General features: G+C 36.2%; 1 protein-coding gene across 3 annotated transcripts in view; it reads right to left on the reverse strand.

Moving 5' to 3' along the window:
• ELAPOR2 (endosome-lysosome associated apoptosis and autophagy regulator family member 2) overlaps positions 1 to 17,814 on the reverse strand; it is a 159,653-nt gene that overhangs the window by 36,043 nt on the left and 105,796 nt on the right. For all 3 annotated transcript variants that reach the window (XM_046669016.1, XM_046669017.1, XM_046669018.1), the window contains 5 exons: positions 10,376 to 10,556; positions 8,780 to 8,908; positions 4,880 to 4,970; positions 4,095 to 4,197; positions 999 to 1,136 (listed from right to left, as the gene is read on the reverse strand). In XM_046669016.1, coding sequence (XP_046524972.1) covers positions 999 to 1,136; positions 4,095 to 4,197; positions 4,880 to 4,970; positions 8,780 to 8,908; positions 10,376 to 10,556 — 642 coding nt within the window. The remainder of the gene's footprint in view (positions 1 to 998; positions 1,137 to 4,094; positions 4,198 to 4,879; positions 4,971 to 8,779; positions 8,909 to 10,375; positions 10,557 to 17,814) is intronic.

Here is a 17,814-nt window from a genome sequence, read left to right on the forward strand (position 1 = left end):
ACACTCGTAAAAAACAATTGGAATCAAGAAAAATCTGGGGAGTGGGCTCCCCAGTAAAAGCCTGAAGAGGAAAGAGAAAATGCTCTACATTTGCCACCAAAGCTTTAAAAGCAGCTTCTGAACAAGTGGTTTACCTTGTTTTCACCTTGGGAAGGTCACGTCTATGGAGATCCACAAAAATAACAGTCCTGCTACTATTGAAACATACAATGGAATTTACTTAAGGGAGGAATAAGGTCTAGTCTAGCAAGGAAAGTAAGAGAGTAAATAATGCTGTACGTTAACCCAATCATGTGCATGTGTACATACACAACATCCTGTCTGTAAAAGGAGACATTACTGTAATGACCTGGACAAATGTCAGATCATTCAGACAAAGAGAAAGAAACTCACTAGCCTTCTCAAAGTCTCAGAAAGCTTTAAAAGTAAGTCTTTAAATACAGTAAATACAAAATTAGATTTTCTTTCTCTTAAGCTTTCAGCAACTACATTTGTTCAAAGTGTAGAACAATTCAGATACATTGTTTTATTCCATTTCATACCTTCTTGCTGTCAAAAAACAAACAAAAAAATACCATTTTTAGACTCATCCACTCCATAACCAAATGACTGATTCCACATCAATAAAAAGCTAAGTCTTTTCCTCCAGTAGATTTGAGTGATAACTTTGTATGAATCCCCACTGGGGATTCATTTTTATGTTTAACATCATTTTTACATTTAAAAAAAAAAAAAAAAAAAAAGGAGGGGGCTGACCCCGTGGCCGGTGGTTTAAGTTCGCGCGCTCCGCTGCAGGCGGCCCAGTGTTTCGTTGGTTGGAATCCTGGGTGCGGACATGGCACTGCTCGTCAGACCACGCTGAGGCAGCGTCCCACATGCCACAACTAGAAGAACCCACAACGAAGAATACACAACTATGTACCGGGGGGCTTTGGGGAGAAAAAGGAAAAAATAAAATCTTTAAAAAAAAAAAAAAAAGAAAAGTGCTTGGAACTTACATCTTGACCCTGATTAGTTCTCTGGAATGCCCACGTAAATGTAAATGTCGCATTCTTGAAGATGACATGGGTGTAAGCTTGTTTTTCTTTGGTGCCACCCCATGATTCCACCACGTTAGTACTTTTTCTATTAATATCCTAAAACATAGAAGAAATACATACCAAAAATCAGAAACTCAGTGTTAACATACATTACAAATACGTGTTTGTATTTACAGTAAACCCTATAGGATTTGTGAATATTTATGTATAGACCATGTAATCCTAAAGCTCTCAAAACTTCCCTTCAAGTCTACACAAGCACTCACTAGCTTAGTAATTACAATATATCAATCACATTGTCAATATAACCTGAAAGAGGTCTCAAATGTTTAAGGGAGTTTTTAGGGGGAGTAGAGTGTGTGTGTTACTCTAGCTTAGCAAATATACTTAGAAGGGAAAACAATTTCTCAAACTTCTCACAGTAAATTTCTAGGATCCTCATAGAATAGCAAGGCTTTCTATTTGCATCTTTCCTTGAAAGATTCTGATAAGTAGCTCTTGCACAGGAATTCTAAGCTCCCCCTGAATTACACTTGCAACTTCCAGGCTTCCCCAAGTACAGATTAACAAGAATGTTATTTGTTCATGAAACATTCTTTTGCTTACACTTGAATTCCAAAAGGATTAACTTATGTATTTTATTTCTGCTATCTTTAGCTAAATTCACTATTTAGACTATTATACAAATGTCTGACATTCTAACCAATATGCTGTCATTAACATGGTTAGATACCAAACATAATGTCAACCAAATAATACAATACACATATAAGTTATTTGAAATGAAAACCAAGGTTAAACCTGAATTTTCTAATTAGTCTTCCCTGCAGAAACCATATAGAGGACTGAGGAATTTGGATGGGTTTCTGTTAGTAATCTGGTTGATAACAAGTTAACAAGATGGTGGCAAGAGCTCAAGATATGTTTCTCCTATGACATAGGAGTCAAACATTATAAAGTGATCAAATATGCTATAAGATGTGTCTTAAGTTCATGCCACAGATAGGAATAACAGCATGTCCTTGTCATACATTACAGAATCCCCCATATTATCAAACAACCAAATCATCATATGTGTCACTTTCTAAAAGGAGCTCATAATATACAGTTAGTGCTTTGTTAAACGCCATCTTTCTGGATGTTTATTCCAATAATAAATGGACTTTATTGCATTACTGCAAGTAACACCACCTTACATTTGTAAATGTACTACATGATTTTGAAGGTATTTTTATATGCTACTTAACTGATATCTCAAAAAAATCCTATGAGGAGACCAAATCACACACAGTGGAAATAAAACTAATAGATTCTGCTATAAGCTAAAAACTCTAAGAGTGATTTACCAAAACAAATATCTGTGATCCCTACCCTCAGGAATGCTTGGTCAAGTGAGAAAGACAAAAACATAAATACATTCACATAATTAAAATAGAGTTTTTCTCAAGGGTTTTAGGAGCACCCTGGAGAGAGCGGTTAACTTTACTGAAAGAAATAAGAAAAAGCTTCCCAGAAAAGGTGAAGTTTGAGCTGCCCTTGAAGTATGAATGGAGTTCACCAGACAAAAGAGCAAAAGGAAGAATGTCATTTTAGCTTAGAGTGTCAAGGCATGAGACACGAAAAAGTACAGGACGTTTCACTAACAAATTCAGGGTGTCTAAAGAGTGGTAAGTAGTAAGTAGGTTTGCAAAGTCTGGGCAGAGAGTACAAAAAGCCATGCAGATCCCATGCTAAGGACTTTTAAGTGTATTCACGGGCGATTGGGTCTCAAACTTCAGTGTGTATCAGAACCACCATCCAGGCGTGCTAAAATACAGATTGCTGGGCCCCATCTCCAGAGTCTCATTAAGACTAGAATGGGGCTCAGAAATTTTCATCTTTAGAAAGTTCTCAGATGATGTTGATGATGCTGGTCCAAGGACCACACTTTAAGAACCACTGCCGTAGGCAATAAGCAGCCACTGAGGGTAAGGGGGTAGATTTTTTTGTGGATGCCTCTACCATTGTTTTTCTGTTTACAAAGATAATTTGGACAGTAGTATGAATGAAAGAATGGAGATAAGAAGAACAGATAGGAGACTACTGTTGAGAGATAATGAGTCTGAACTTCAGCAATGGCACTGAATGTGAAGAAGAATTAACAGATTAAAGAAATAAGGAGGCGGAGCTGGGAGAACTGAAGACATTGTTTATTTGTGGTGTAATACATGGATGTATTGATGATTATTCATGATCTTATTTTACTACCACAAAGTCCATTTTTCACCACAACAAAATAATCTGCCTTCATTTAAGCTATTAGTAATCACGAATAAATATTTAAATCTCCATATATCTTGTATATCATGGAGGAAACTGTTTATGGACTATTAACTAGCTACTAAAGGATCGTTGGGAAAAAACGAATCATGTCTATGAAGTCACTACTTAAGCAGAATGCTAAATTCTTAGCCAACAATCTTCTAATACCCACATGAAGTCTTAGTAAATTCAGTATTGCTATGTTTCTCAAGCTAAGAGTTGACATTTATAGGACAAATAAAAAAATGTGCAAGAAAAAAATTGGCAAAATTATGACATGAACATAGTAAAGTTCTGTCTACATTTATTAAGTTTAACAAGGAAGTTTTCTTTCTTCCCAGTGTTCTACACCTCCATTATCTTCCTGCCCTCACTTATTAATACATATTTTCATACTAAGACACGTTTTTCCTTCCTGATAGTTTGAATTGCTGAATGGTTATTAGGGGAGAATTTTCATTCTGCTGGTGGCATATTGTTCTGAAGGAATTTTCTAACAGATCAATATTCCCTGGCTTCTGTCAGTCACCCAGGTCCCCACACGCAGTCCTCCCCACTCGGAATTAATGCCTTCTTTGTGGGCTTCATTGCACAATTCTTAGTGACTTCTTCCAACATTTTTAAATGTTTTTGGAAGGCCTTAATAATAGGAAGAAAAATTGGATTCTTATCCCAAATTGCATGAATAAATTCACACTTGAAGGAGAATGCTAAGCTTAGAAATCCGCCTTTGAAAGCCACTCTTTCACTTACCACCATGAAGTACAAAACACAGTCAGCTGAACAGAGGGTCTCAAAGACAAATGTTATTCTTCCCAGTTCAGACCCCATGGCTCCAGTCATAGATGTTGGTGGTCTAGTTGACAGATTAAAATTGCAATATTTATAGTATGTTCTAAATACAATCTGGAACAGACTTGTTACTTTTTCCATTAAGCTGAGAGCCATGCTCTTCTCTTCCCCTAATCTACTGCTCCCCCCAAACACAACTCTCCCCTCGCTCACTCTCTACATGGCTGTGGCCTTAGGTCTAATATAGCGTCTACACAACCATGGTAATATGCTTGAATCTCCTGACGTAAACAGTACCAACCATCCTAAAGCAAGAGGAAGACTCCTTCTGGGAAATTTCAACATAAGGAACTAAAGCAAAACAGGATTAAACAATTTGTAACATACTACTTCACAGATAAAACTGGGAGAAAAATAAATATATAAACCAAAAGATATTCCTGCAAACAACTTGTACTAAGACCTCTTTATTAAGCATCCAAGCATCAGGGTTATTGTAACATTTGGATTAGAATATTGTTAAAAACTTTTAGCTTCATTTAAGTAACAATTAATAACTACAGTTTCTCAATCACTGATTCTATAGATATTCTTAAGTGTAACTCCTTATGCAACAACAGCTTGTCCTTTGCTAAGTACATCACAATATTCATATATTTCAGAAAAGCAGTCCTACTTCATTTATTTCTATAGGGAAACAGGCATGATGATTCTTATAGAAGGGAATCAGAATTGGATTTCCTTACTTAAATCCCGGGATATGCAAGTTTAAGATGAGGTAATCATTGTCAGAACCTCCAGCTCCACTCTGGATATGGTCTCCGGCCACCTCCCAACCTGGAAATGGTAAAAAGTCATCTTTATTGGTAAAAATTCCATTAATAATTGCCAACAATCTTTTTAAATTAGGTAAGGAAAAAAAAGTAAAGAAAGGACCATTAGGGGCTGGCCCCGTGGCCGAGGGGTTAAGTTCCTGCACTCCATTTCAGTGGCCCGGGGTTTCACCAGTTCAGATCCTGGGCGTAGACATGGTACCGCTCATCAGGCCATGCTGATGCAGTGTCCCACATGCCACAACTAGAAGGACCCACAACTAAAATATACAACTATGTACTGGGGGGGATTTGGGGGGCGAAAGCAGGAAAAAAAATAGAAGATTGGCAACAGTTGTTAGCCCAGGTGCCAATCTTTAAAAAAAAAAAGAAAAGAAAGGACCATTATGTTCAAAGTTAGAAATACTTCCACAAAACTTCCCTATTTTTAAACTGCAATTGCAAATCGCACACAGAGGTAGACTCCCAGATACCAACAAGGACGTTCTATACAATTTCCCAGGAAGAATCAAATAATACATATTTGCATAAAAGCTATTTAATGGGAAAACTAACAGCAGTTTTCTCAATGAGGCATAATTATTTTAACTAAAACAGATGGTCTTTATCTATTCTAATATATTGAGTTGGAAAATCCTAGTCTTCAGGTAACCAATGGGAAACAGAAACTTCAAATTATTTAATGAAGAAGATTTGGGGTCTGGAGTTCTTTCTTATAGTTTGATATGTTATTGTTCCCTAATTTAACTCCTGTTCTGTATTCATTCACATATTTATTCACCCAACTGGCATTTACTGAGTGCCAAGAACCATGATATGTACTAGGGATAGAAAGACAAGACTGGGCCCATCTTCTTTAAATAAGGTTAAAAAAAACAAAGCTCAATTGAGGAGTTAGTAGACCACGAGAGAGACCCATGCTAACAAGTGCCAGCAGTCCAGGGTGATGGAGCTGCGCACAGAAGGCGGTGGGAGGTCTGTCCTCTGCACAGAAACAATCAACGGACCACAGGCTGAAATGCCACATCCCATGCACACCATCATGTACTTGTTTTTAGAAATCATATTTATATTTACTATGAAATTTTGAAAGCTACAGAAAAATTTAAAGAAGAAAAGTAAAATTACTTATCATCTCATCACCCAGAAAAAAACCACTGTTAACATTTTGAGGTGTTTTTTCCCACTATCTTTTGATGTACACATGTTTTTACATCATTGAGATTTTATTGATAAATTTTGTATCATGGTTTTCTAAATTAGCATCATTGCATAAGCATTTTTATGTATAAATACTTCAATAATACGTTAATGACTGAATTCATAGTTTATCGTGTAGATAGTTATGATACATTTCAAAAATTCACTAAATCACTCACTCTATAGGACGTACCTCCTGTTGACCACACATCCATTTTAACAATTTGGATTGTTTTTACCTTTTAGCTAGCATAAATGATAATATAATGAAGATATTTTTGGTTAATCTTTTCTGTATTTTTCTAGAAGAGAATCCCAGTAAAAAAAAATATTGGGTCAAATAAACATACTTTTAAACCAATATTTTCTGCTGTTATTCTGATTTTGAAAGTGTGTGTCCATGAAGAATATTTTTAAATATAGTAAACTAAATGAAAAAGATGAAGTAATTCATACTTTCCAGGAACCTACCGCTCCCAATTTCAATCTTCTTCCAGTGCACACTTTTTTCAATATACCTTAGATTTTACTGTATAATCTACTTTATTTTCTGATTTTTTCATTTAGCATTGTCTTCTGATTTTTCCAGTTATCATTATTTCAAAAATATTTCTCCATTAAAAATCATTTCTCCATCTAATTTTAATGATTTAACAATATGTTGTATTTTTATAATAATTTTATTTAATCATATCTCCTTCAATATTTAGTTTGTTTTTTCCTTTTTTTTTTTCCCCTTTTTCTTTTTGAGGAGCATCAGCCCTGAGCTAACATCTGCTGCCAATCCTCTTTTTGCTGAGGAAGACTGGCCCTGAGCTAACATCCCTGCCCATCTTCCTGTACTTTATACGTGGGACGCCTGCCACAGCATGGCTTGCCAAGCACTTGTGCACAGACCTACACCGGGATGCAAACCAGCGAACTCCGGGCCACCAAAGCAAAACATGCAAACTTAACTGCTGTGCCACTGGGCTGGCCCGTTTTTTCCTATCTTTTACTCTTATAAACAACACTAAAATCTACATATTTGTGCATGATTTTTTTCTTCACATCGCAACATTTCCTTGGTATACATTCCCAGAAGTGGAATTATGGGTTGGAGAACGGGAACATTCAAAATTCTTGAAACAGTGGCAAACTGTTTTCCATATGGCTGCCATTTTTAATGCTTGCATAACATTTCATCTGGTCACTATAGCATAACTTTCATAAACATTATTCTATTGCTGGATATTCAGACTATTTCAACTTTTGTTATTATAGATAATGCTCAATGAACATCTTCATGAATAAACAGCAACTTTTTTAAATAGTAAAAACTTATATTATAGCCTCTAAGTAAAGGAGTAAGCATGTGGATAAATCAAATATTGTCATGAGAGGTAGATGAAGAGTAAGTTCCCTAAAAGATCAAATAAAAGTTCCAGATAATCTTTCCTAGACAGTGAATACACCCCCCCCCCCCCCCCCCCCCACACACACACACACACAAATGTATTGATGCTTTCATAGAGTCATTCAACACCCTGGCCTTCCCAGTCTTATTTTTCCCATAGGTCTTAACTTCCTCAACTTAGAATTCAATCACTGGATCTTTTAGGAACATAAACTCTCATGGTCAGGTAAAAACTATTTATTTTTTCTTCTTCTCCCTTAAGATAATTTCCTAGAAGTGAGATTATTGGTCAATAAAGAGGAATATTTCATGATGTTTTATATATATTAAGGCTTGTCTTCCCCTCTTTCACTCATCTAATTAACATTATTCAAGGACCTGCTATTTGTCAATCTCTGTGTTCATGTGTACACCTCACTTCCTACATCCAAAATCTGTTTACTTTGGATACGTACTGGTTTAAAACAGATGAAATTAAAAAGCATCGGGTTTTTTTCACAATAATCAAATATAATATGGAGAACAAGTGAGCTGATAAAAATCGCTAAAAAGTTGATAAAAATAAAGGATGCATTTTGGTGTAAAACCCTAATATTTATAACACCTACTCCCAGTGTCAAGTTTAGAAATACATAGATATTGTCATTCATTCAAACAACAAATATTGCAGAACAACTAAGTGCTAGGTTCTCTAAACACTTAAAATATTAGAACAAAAAAATTCAGCAACCATCCTATAGATCCCTGCCACATTTTCAAGTTTTCAGTAAGTGGGGTTCACATATAATTTGTAAACACACTCACAGATTTCACAGGCAAGGGGAGTCAGAGATGATTTAACTTCTCACCACAGCTCAGCGCTGAGCCAAACTAATCCAGCAGAAATGCTATCACACTACTCTTCAAAATGGCAAACCACATGTATTTCCTTACCTCCCTTGGAATCTATCCCAGAATTTATATCCATAAATGGTGACCCTCAATATCTACTTCAAAACTGACTTCAAAAACATGCAAAATAGTTATATTGTATCTTATAGGAAATTCATCTGGCTGTGACACCACATTTACTATTTTCAAGTGAGGGCTGGAAGACAGGCAAGTAGCCTAATGACAAGATTGAAGTCCTCCATACCCATGTTTAGTATGTTTTTAAAGAGCTGAGTCCGAGAGTCTCTGCTGCCAAAATGCATCTCGTGGGTCGATTCTGAACTCACCATTCATTCCGTCACACTTTGAATTTCCGACATTGAAGCACGACGTTTTCATGTTGCCAGGAAGGACATTCCACCATTTATATTCAAACCCAAGTGCAGGCTCCGTTCCTGCTGGACACTGTCTACATTCTACAGGAGACAAGCAGGCGCACAATTACAGTTGAACTGTATCTAGACAACTCCCTCTTTCTCTGTTCCAAGCACTACCAAACTTTAATGGGCAGAGAGGGAAGTGGGAAGGAAAGATACGGGACCACCAATTCCACTAAGAATTAATAACTTTTTCAAAAGCAATCTGAGAATAAAAATAATTCTAGATGTACTATACACATATACACTTGACTAATATCAATAAAGAAAAGCATAAATATAAAATCTTTTAAAATAATTGTTTTCCCTTCATTTCTGGGAGAAACTGCCAATACTGAATTACCCTCCACAAGAAGGTAATTTTGAAACAAGTTCTATTACGTGTGATCTTAGAATCACTTCCCTCCACCTCACAAATAAGGAAATATTTCACCCTTCCTAGTGGTTATTAAACTTAACAGAATATTATACTATTTAATTACAGACTGATTACTTGAAATTAAAATATTGGCTATGTTGAAAAATTATGCTGGAAGTTGAGGGGTTTGGAAAGAGTTCAGTTTGTAAATAAACCTAATTTAAACTAATGACTGCAACACTGAAATGAAAGGGTCTTTTTCAGCCATTTTTTAATGCACCCAGGACACTTCACATTATCACATCAGTAAGAGAAGCAGGAGGGAGAGAAACGTTCATTGAGCAAACACTTCCTGGTACCAAAGTACTGCAGGAGACAGTACTTTTACATAACCTGCTCAATAATAATGAGCTAGACATTACTGCCCACAATTTTACAGATGAGAAAATTGAAGTTCAAAAGGTAAAGTTGCTTGGATAAATCGCACTATTGGCAGTCTGCAGGATGTGGATTTAAACCCAAGTCAATTTGACATTCAAATCTTTTTCATGTTTGCTCGCTCTCTCTCTCTCGGACTCTGGATATTAAGTATACAGCAAGATATCTGCAACTAAAGTGCATTGTAATCTTTGTCTACTAAAATTAAAACAAATTTTGTAACCACTTTCAATATTATTTGGTAAATACTAAAATTTTCCTAAATATACACTTTGAAACATTCTACTTTGGGATTATTTTAATTGCTACATGATCAAAGTGAGTGATTTTCACTATTATTATAGCACAAAATAAGATTTATCATTCCAAGGTTGAAACAGAAGTTACAGTTTATGCTTGCATCAACATGTGCATACACACACTGGAAAAGGGGTGCTTAATATGGTAGAATTTTCTTAATATCCAAATGCAAAAATGCATCCCATTAAGAGGATGCTACATAAAATGCCAATAAAAAGCTATCTTCATGATATGATAAATAAGCCACTGCAGTCTTACAATTCCACTATCATATTTCTCAAGTCTTCTTCAGCCTCTAAGAAAATATGTTTTAAAGAATTCTTCCATAAAAACAATTTAGAACAAGGTCACAGTAGTACAACAAGATTACTTTGCTAAAGGTCCAATTCTTGGGCCACTTGATATCATACCTTTTGTTCCATCTGAAAACATTCCAGGAGGGCAGGGATGACAAGAAGATGATCCATTGTTATAAAATCCAGGGTTGCAAGGTGGACAATCCTTCTTCTCTCCAGAAGGGGGCAACCTAATAGCATCTGTGAGATCCTCCCGGCAGATTTTGGGCTCTATCCACTTATACATCACCTGGGTCTGACAAAAAAAAAAAAAAAAAAAAAAAACGCTCACAAGTCATATAAGATGCTCTATTTGCTTTAAACTTTCAACAACAAAAATGTTAAACTGACAGCCTAGGAAAAGTCTAAATAGTGACAGAAGAAAAGGGCCAGCTGAAGAGAATCGAAAACCTTAGTAACAAAATGAGAAAAAAAGAAAAAAAAACTTTGGTAGGGAAATGACGGTTACTTCCAAATGTTTTTACCCTAAGCAACAGGCAGCTTTACCTCATACACAGCATGTTCTTCATCATGAAATTCCTCTTTAAAATACAAATAACACGATTACAGCCATTACTCTTCTAGCCACCCATTCACTTTATCCCATAACCAACGTGTAAGTTTCTATGCAGAGACTGTCTTTTTCCTTTTGAGGCCTCACTACTCTCTTCCTTTCTCTCACCCACAGCACATATCACCATGCTTTGATCACAGAAAAAAAGGTTTATTTTTTTTAAGGAATATATCTACTTTCACATTTCAATCCTATTATTACATACATTTTCAACCCTATCATTACATACATACATATGGTAGTTGTTCTAAAGTCTTTTCCAATAACCTGAGGTTAGACCAGGAGAGCTGTAGCTAAAATATTACTAATTCTAGGCCCTGTTGCATGTGTTCCTAACGTCATGATTAAGACAGCCTCTACCTTCAAGAAGAGAAGTCTTTTAAACTTTATCCTTTCATTCTCTCTCACACATGCATACACTGTAACACAAAACAAAATATAAGAAAATAGCTATAATTCAGCCAAACTCAGAAATTATGATTATGAAATTATTCTCATTTTAAAACCAGAAACACTAAATGGGTTAGCCATTTAAAAACAAAATTTATATGCTCAGTGAAAAAATTAAAATGTATTCTAAATGCAAAGAGAAAATTAAATCAATTCTTTCATAACTTAATATAGTTTTTAAAAAGAGACAAAAAGTTTCCTTCATTAGACATATAATCTGCTAAAAGTATTCTTTCTCCTTCGAAACAACTTCCACAATAATAAGTCTAATACTGAAGCCAGAAAACCAAAATTAAAGGCAATTCTCTAATGCTATTTCCAATTAATAGTAAATCATAAAGAGTATGCCCTTTAGGCCACTCAATTTTATTCTCAAGTATTCTCATAGGGAAGAGTAAATTACCTTATCTGAAGAAGGATGCTTAAGAAAATGATCTAAAAGGTAGATGTTTCAACAGAATTATAAATAACGTTTTTTCTTTTTACAACTTTCTCTTACTTCATTTATTTTATGGCCTACGTCATGATAGAGTTTAAACAGCCACTTCACCCATCTGCTTCTCCTAACATCTGTAAAATGATGGCTGTTCCTGCTGGAGCTTCTAGACAGCTGAAAAAATAAATTAGATTCTATATCCATAAGGGGCTCTCAACTCGTCTGAGAAAGGCAATATAAAAGTCAGGGAATCTAAGCAAATGAAACATCATTATAGTTGGGGGATTCACTTTTTAAAATTCTGGCTTAACAAGTACAGAAAACAAATTTCCAGTCCTAGTCAATTTACAAACTTGCTGATTTATTTTCACGTTAGTTAAAATTGCATCGAGTTATGTGTGAACTACTGCATTGCTGGGAATAGTTGGTTCCCACATGGGAGTGGGTGCGGTGCTGAGGCTGAGCACTGAAGACTGACCCTGGGGGCACCGTGGAATCTTCTCCATCACTTTGGGAGGTCAGTACTGTTATCCTCAAGTTTATAAACGAGGAAGCTCTGGATTAGAGCTGCTAAACAACTTGTCCCAAAGTCACACACAACTAGTAAACAGTAAAGTAGCACTAGTCAAGGAGAATCAGTTTGTAAAGGTAAAAATAATAAAATATGCAAATATATTTTTCACAAGTCAACAACCACATGATTTTCAATCCAAGCACAGTAAATGTTTAAAAATCAGAAAATGTGTAGCATCTTCAAACATTTAGAAATCAGATTTCAAATGCTCTGTGGTAAAAGTTTTGTTTAAAAGCCTCTTGCTTCACATGGCAGACTGATTCTGTGTCTCTCTTTCTAATGGGGACAGATGCTTTCAAGTCTGGCTGACTGGGGAAAGATAATAATTAATATTAATGATACTTAGCACCAGATGGCTCATAGAGCAGGTGAAAAGCCATCAATCAATTTATTCTTTGGCAAGTTGAGATAAAATTAGGAAATGTTTTATGAAACCAAAACCCTAATAGAGCAAAATTTACCAGACTGCCATTAAGATTACAGAAAATTCATAGTCTCCATATATATTTATATTAAGCATGAATAAAATACACTTTCAAGAAATACATGGAGGTATCAGTTGGAAGCTGGTTCTCATATCAAAACAAAATTCAAGACTGGAGAACTAAAATTTAGACAAATTTTGAAATTGGATTTGTCCATGGTTGCCTGCTTTCTTCCTTCAAATGTCCCTGCACAAATGCACCAAAGCTTTGTAGACTGGTTGGACTCATCAGACCTACACTGCACATGCTTTGAAAGGGTCTACCAACTGCCACTTCAACCTCACTGCCTTGTGCTGCATGACGTTCCAGCTCAGATGTCCCAGCCAGGCAGGCTATTGCTTGCCTCCCTGCCTCTCCCAAACCTTGACCCTTTCCAGTTGCAAGCCACTGGGCACGCATCATTTGTCTCTCTTGGAACTACCCACACCATTCTGCCAACTTGTTTCTGACGTCTCCCTCAAAGTCACGCTCAACATCCACATCTGCTCCAAGCACGTCCTCAGCCCACCCATCTACATATCAGCATTCACTTGGATTCCTTTCTGCAAAGCCTCTGCTGTCTTCTCTTTTCCATTGTGGTTATCCCTTCGTCCCCTTTCTAAATGCTTAAAAGCCTGGGTCCTCTTCCTTTACGTGGAAGACACAGGAGGATTTAACATTATACTGGAGGTTCCAGCCAAGGGTTTAGGAAAGAAAATGTTCTAAAATTAGTTTGGGGTGAAAATACTAAAAACGTTAAGTTGGCACTTTAATGGATGCATTGTATGGTATAAGAATTTTGTCTCAATAAAGCCGTTTTTTTAAAAAATATATTTTAAAGAAGACGTGTGAAATTTTCATTTTAAACAAATTCAGAAATCCCTAGTGGCTGAGAAATGCCATGTTGTTTTCCCATCATCTTAATTAAGAAACATGGGCTCCAAATATATTTGATTTGCTTAAATTCTATAGGAAGATAGGCAGATCTAAAACCCATATCCCTTTATACCCTATTTTTTAATATTCCCTATATCTTACTCCTGCCATATAACTTAGAAGTACTGTGTTACAGACAGTGAAGATTTGGAATAATTTATAATACTGAAGTTCATTAAAGGGTAAAGAAAGTACTAGATAATCTGATACCAAAACACTAGCAAACCTCCTATGATCCATCACTTTGCTAGACTCAGAGATGAAAGCACTGCCTGATCAAATGTCTCCTCTCAAGAAGGCTCCCTCTGAAACATTCTTCCCTCTTGGCACTCTTCTAGCCTGGGCAGGAAATGTCCTATTTGACAAAACATGCTGTTCCAGAGTTGGGCGGCACTGCTTGTTAAAGCATCATTACATACCACTGGAATTTACCTTCTGTAAATGCACCTGATAGTCCAAATTTTGCCTTATGGAATAACAAAGAAAAATCTATTTCTTCTTTTCTAAGACTTCCCTTAAAATGCTTAAATTTACTATTTAGGAAATCTTACTAAGTAGCTACTATGTGTAGAAGAAAGCACTGTGGGAAATTTAAATATTAACACAAACTGTTTGCTCTGAAGGAGGTTGTAGTCTAATAGTGATAAAACAGGTTCACTATAATATAGAAAAGAAAATACACAGAGGATACAAAAGCATTGGATTTAGAAACAGACAGATTTGGGTTAGAATTCCAGCCTTAAGACTTCTCAGCTATAACCTTAGGGAAATTACTTAATCTCATTACGCCTCAGGTTCCTAACTGCAAACTATCTAAATTGCACAGCTTTGAAAAAAAAGAATTAGAGACAACGTTTGAATACATACACACTGGGTGTGCGCACAAATATGCAAATAATAGCGGCTCCTGCTATTCATACTATGACTACCATTACTATAATTATTGTCATTACCATCATCATCATTTCCAAGAAAAACATGAAATCTCACGGGTTTTCAAAGGAAAGAGATCAAAACTCTTTGGGACAAGTAGGAAACATAAGAAAGATAATCATGATTTCTCCATCCCATGGTACCTTTTCTCCAATATTCCCAGCTCCCTCATCCATACTTCATATGAAATATTTTAATATCCTGGCCTCTCTTCTTTAAATTCTGCCAATATTGTCAAAATTTTCTCAAGCCTTCTGCCAAGGACACAACATAACACTCTAAATGTACTAATCATTCATTCACTTACTAATTCTCCCATTCATTAATTCATTCAAAAGATGTTTCATCACCTTCTGTGTGCCAGGTACTCTACTAGGCTTAGAGATTTTTTTTTAACATGGTTAAGAACAAGTTTCTGTATACACAAAGCTGAGAGTCTGGTGAAGAAAACAGTCATCAAACAGGTATTTGCAAAACCGTGATCTAATACCAAAACTTTAGCAAGCTTTCTATGATCACCAAGTAAGAATCAAAAGAGGTATGTACAAAATTCTGTGGGAATTCCCAGTACATCAAGACAATCTTGCCAGATCTATTTATGTTATTTAAGAGTGTATTCATTCTGCGAACCCGTACAGAATCACTCTATTTTTATTGTGGTAACAGACACCATTTTTTTCTCTTTAAGAACTGACTGGTGTGACACTGAAAGGAAGTGGGAATGATATGGTCTGGTGTCCCCAGCACAGGGATTAGCAGGTGAACTAAGCTGTGCAACTAGAGTATCCCACAGTTCTGGACAGAATGGTTGGTCTGAGATGGGCTCACAATTCAAGCAGGGCCGGTTAGAGTCTTTTCTGAAACTCTGGTCAGCGCTCCTGCCATCAAAAGTTGTGAGGATGACAGTGGCTTGGGGGGAGACACCGCTGGGCATCTGGTACCAAACAAAAGAGCCTGCCTGAGAAGAAAAGCACATGAGTCAAGAATATCAGTGAGAAGAGCAAGAGAAAGTCTTGCTAAAACTGTTTGCTCTATCTTGACTTCCTAGTCACACGACTCAAAAGACTACTGTCCCACCTCCCACCACACCAATTCTTAAAAGTGTTTTTTAAATTCATTAACAGAACTTTACAACTATCCCCAAGTGTGGAAGCAAAACTGTCACCTTGCTCTGCCACCAAAGGAAACATGTACATCGCATTCCACAATCAAGGGGAAAAGCACCACTTTTCACCTTGACAAAACAGACCAAAAAAAAGTTACTCTAATTTTAGTACCCAAATTAAATAAAAACTTAAGCCTTTTCTGTAAATTGCTGACTCCCTAACAAAACAACATTATCTCCCTGACTTTTGGAAGCAGATATGAGACAACTCTTGTCGATATGATCAACAAGTGAGAGATTTCGTTTTTCAAACATGAACAGCTTAACTGAAAATCATGAATCCTTTGTATTCTTTGGAGGTTTTTTCCCTTTAAGTATCTGCCACATTTTTTATTTATTGAGCCAGGTCTTCCAAAACTTGGATTCTCTTGGAAATATTTTTGGCAAGTGAATGTTTTCTCTTTTCTAAATACTTTTGTATCTGAGACTTCCTTTAGCACAAATAAATTTTGATTTTATTAATTTAAGCTCATTGTTCAAGCACACTGAGGTGTTTCTGAATCTTAATTCTGTCATTCTTGCCAGTTTTATTGATTTACTTATTCCTAATGTCTTCATGCAAGTTAAGGACTTTTAAATAAAATGTTGAAAATAAGTCATCTGAACTCAAATTCTTCTTGGTATGAGTTAGAATATGTATAAATACTTTGTTAAATTTATATTCCTATGATGAATGCCTGATACAAACTACACTAATTAATATCAACTATACTCACTAGTTGATATCCATTTATTCAAACATTTACATATAGTTCTAAAATTAGCCATCTATCCACTTAACCCTATTATTTACTCCACAATTCTCTGCCTTATCCATAGGGAGATCATGAGAAGCTCTATCAAATATCTTAAAAGATGCCTTCTCTTGATGAATACTGCCCATTATCAATGGTCAACATTCTTTCCAGCTCAAATCTCAAGTGGTGAATCTGTGCATGTGCTTGTATGAAGCTTTATGGGTATAATTCAATATATGTAAAAAGTGGGCTCTAAGTAACTTGTTGAAAACAAAACATACATAAAAATTTCAAGTTAACTCACTACTATGAAACCATGCCTATTCTCTAGCACTGGCCTACGTCACGAGTCACATCTAATGCAGCTTCCTACCCACACACCCACTCATCAGTCACACTTACATCCCTTCAGTTCTTTTGACACACCATGTTCCCTCCCACCTCAGGTCTTTGCCATCCTGCTCCCTCTTCCAGAAATGCTCTCCTCCCAAGCCATGGCCTAGATTTTATACAGCTCTGAAGCCTTCCCAGACTGGGTCAGATTCCCATAAAACTCAGACTTCTCTGCTGTAGCACTAATCACAATTGGAAATAATAATTCATTTTCTTTGACGACTGAATTTCTCTTCCTCTAAAGTCTAGACCGGTGGTTCTCAAATTGCTGAGATCCTGGACCAGCAGAATCAGAAATACCTGGGAACTTCTTAGAAATGTAAATTCTCAGGCCCTGCCCCAGATCTCCTGAAACAGAAAATCTGGGACAGGAATCTCCAGGTAAGTCTGAAGCACACTAAAGTTTGACAGCCACAGATCTACAATCTATGAAAACATTTCTTCTTCTGCCTATCCTTAAGCTCTGCCCTCATCACCCAGCACTTTGTATACAACCAGTGCTCAGTAAAAATTCACTAAATGAATCAATGAATGAGTAGGCATTCCACATTTTTCATGATGTTAATGAGAGAGAGTCTCTTAATCAAGATCAGAATGGTTCCAGTTACCAATTAAAATTTTCCTGAAAAATGACCCCTATAGGCAGGAAGCAATCAAATAACTAAGCTTCAGAATGAACATAGAAACTTGTAACATCCGTGTGTCATATAAATTATAGTGTTCAAAGCCTGTATACTTCAATAGCTGCTTCCCTTGATGATCCTCTCCAAACGGGGGAAAATAAGATCAAAGAGAGTATTACAGGACAAAAAGAGCCAAAACACAGTCATTGAAGACCTGGTAAACATCACC

Source organism: Equus quagga, chromosome 8 (genome assembly GCF_021613505.1).
Source record: "Equus quagga isolate Etosha38 chromosome 8, UCLA_HA_Equagga_1.0, whole genome shotgun sequence".
NCBI classification, from domain to species: Eukaryota; Metazoa; Chordata; class Mammalia; order Perissodactyla; family Equidae; genus Equus; species Equus quagga.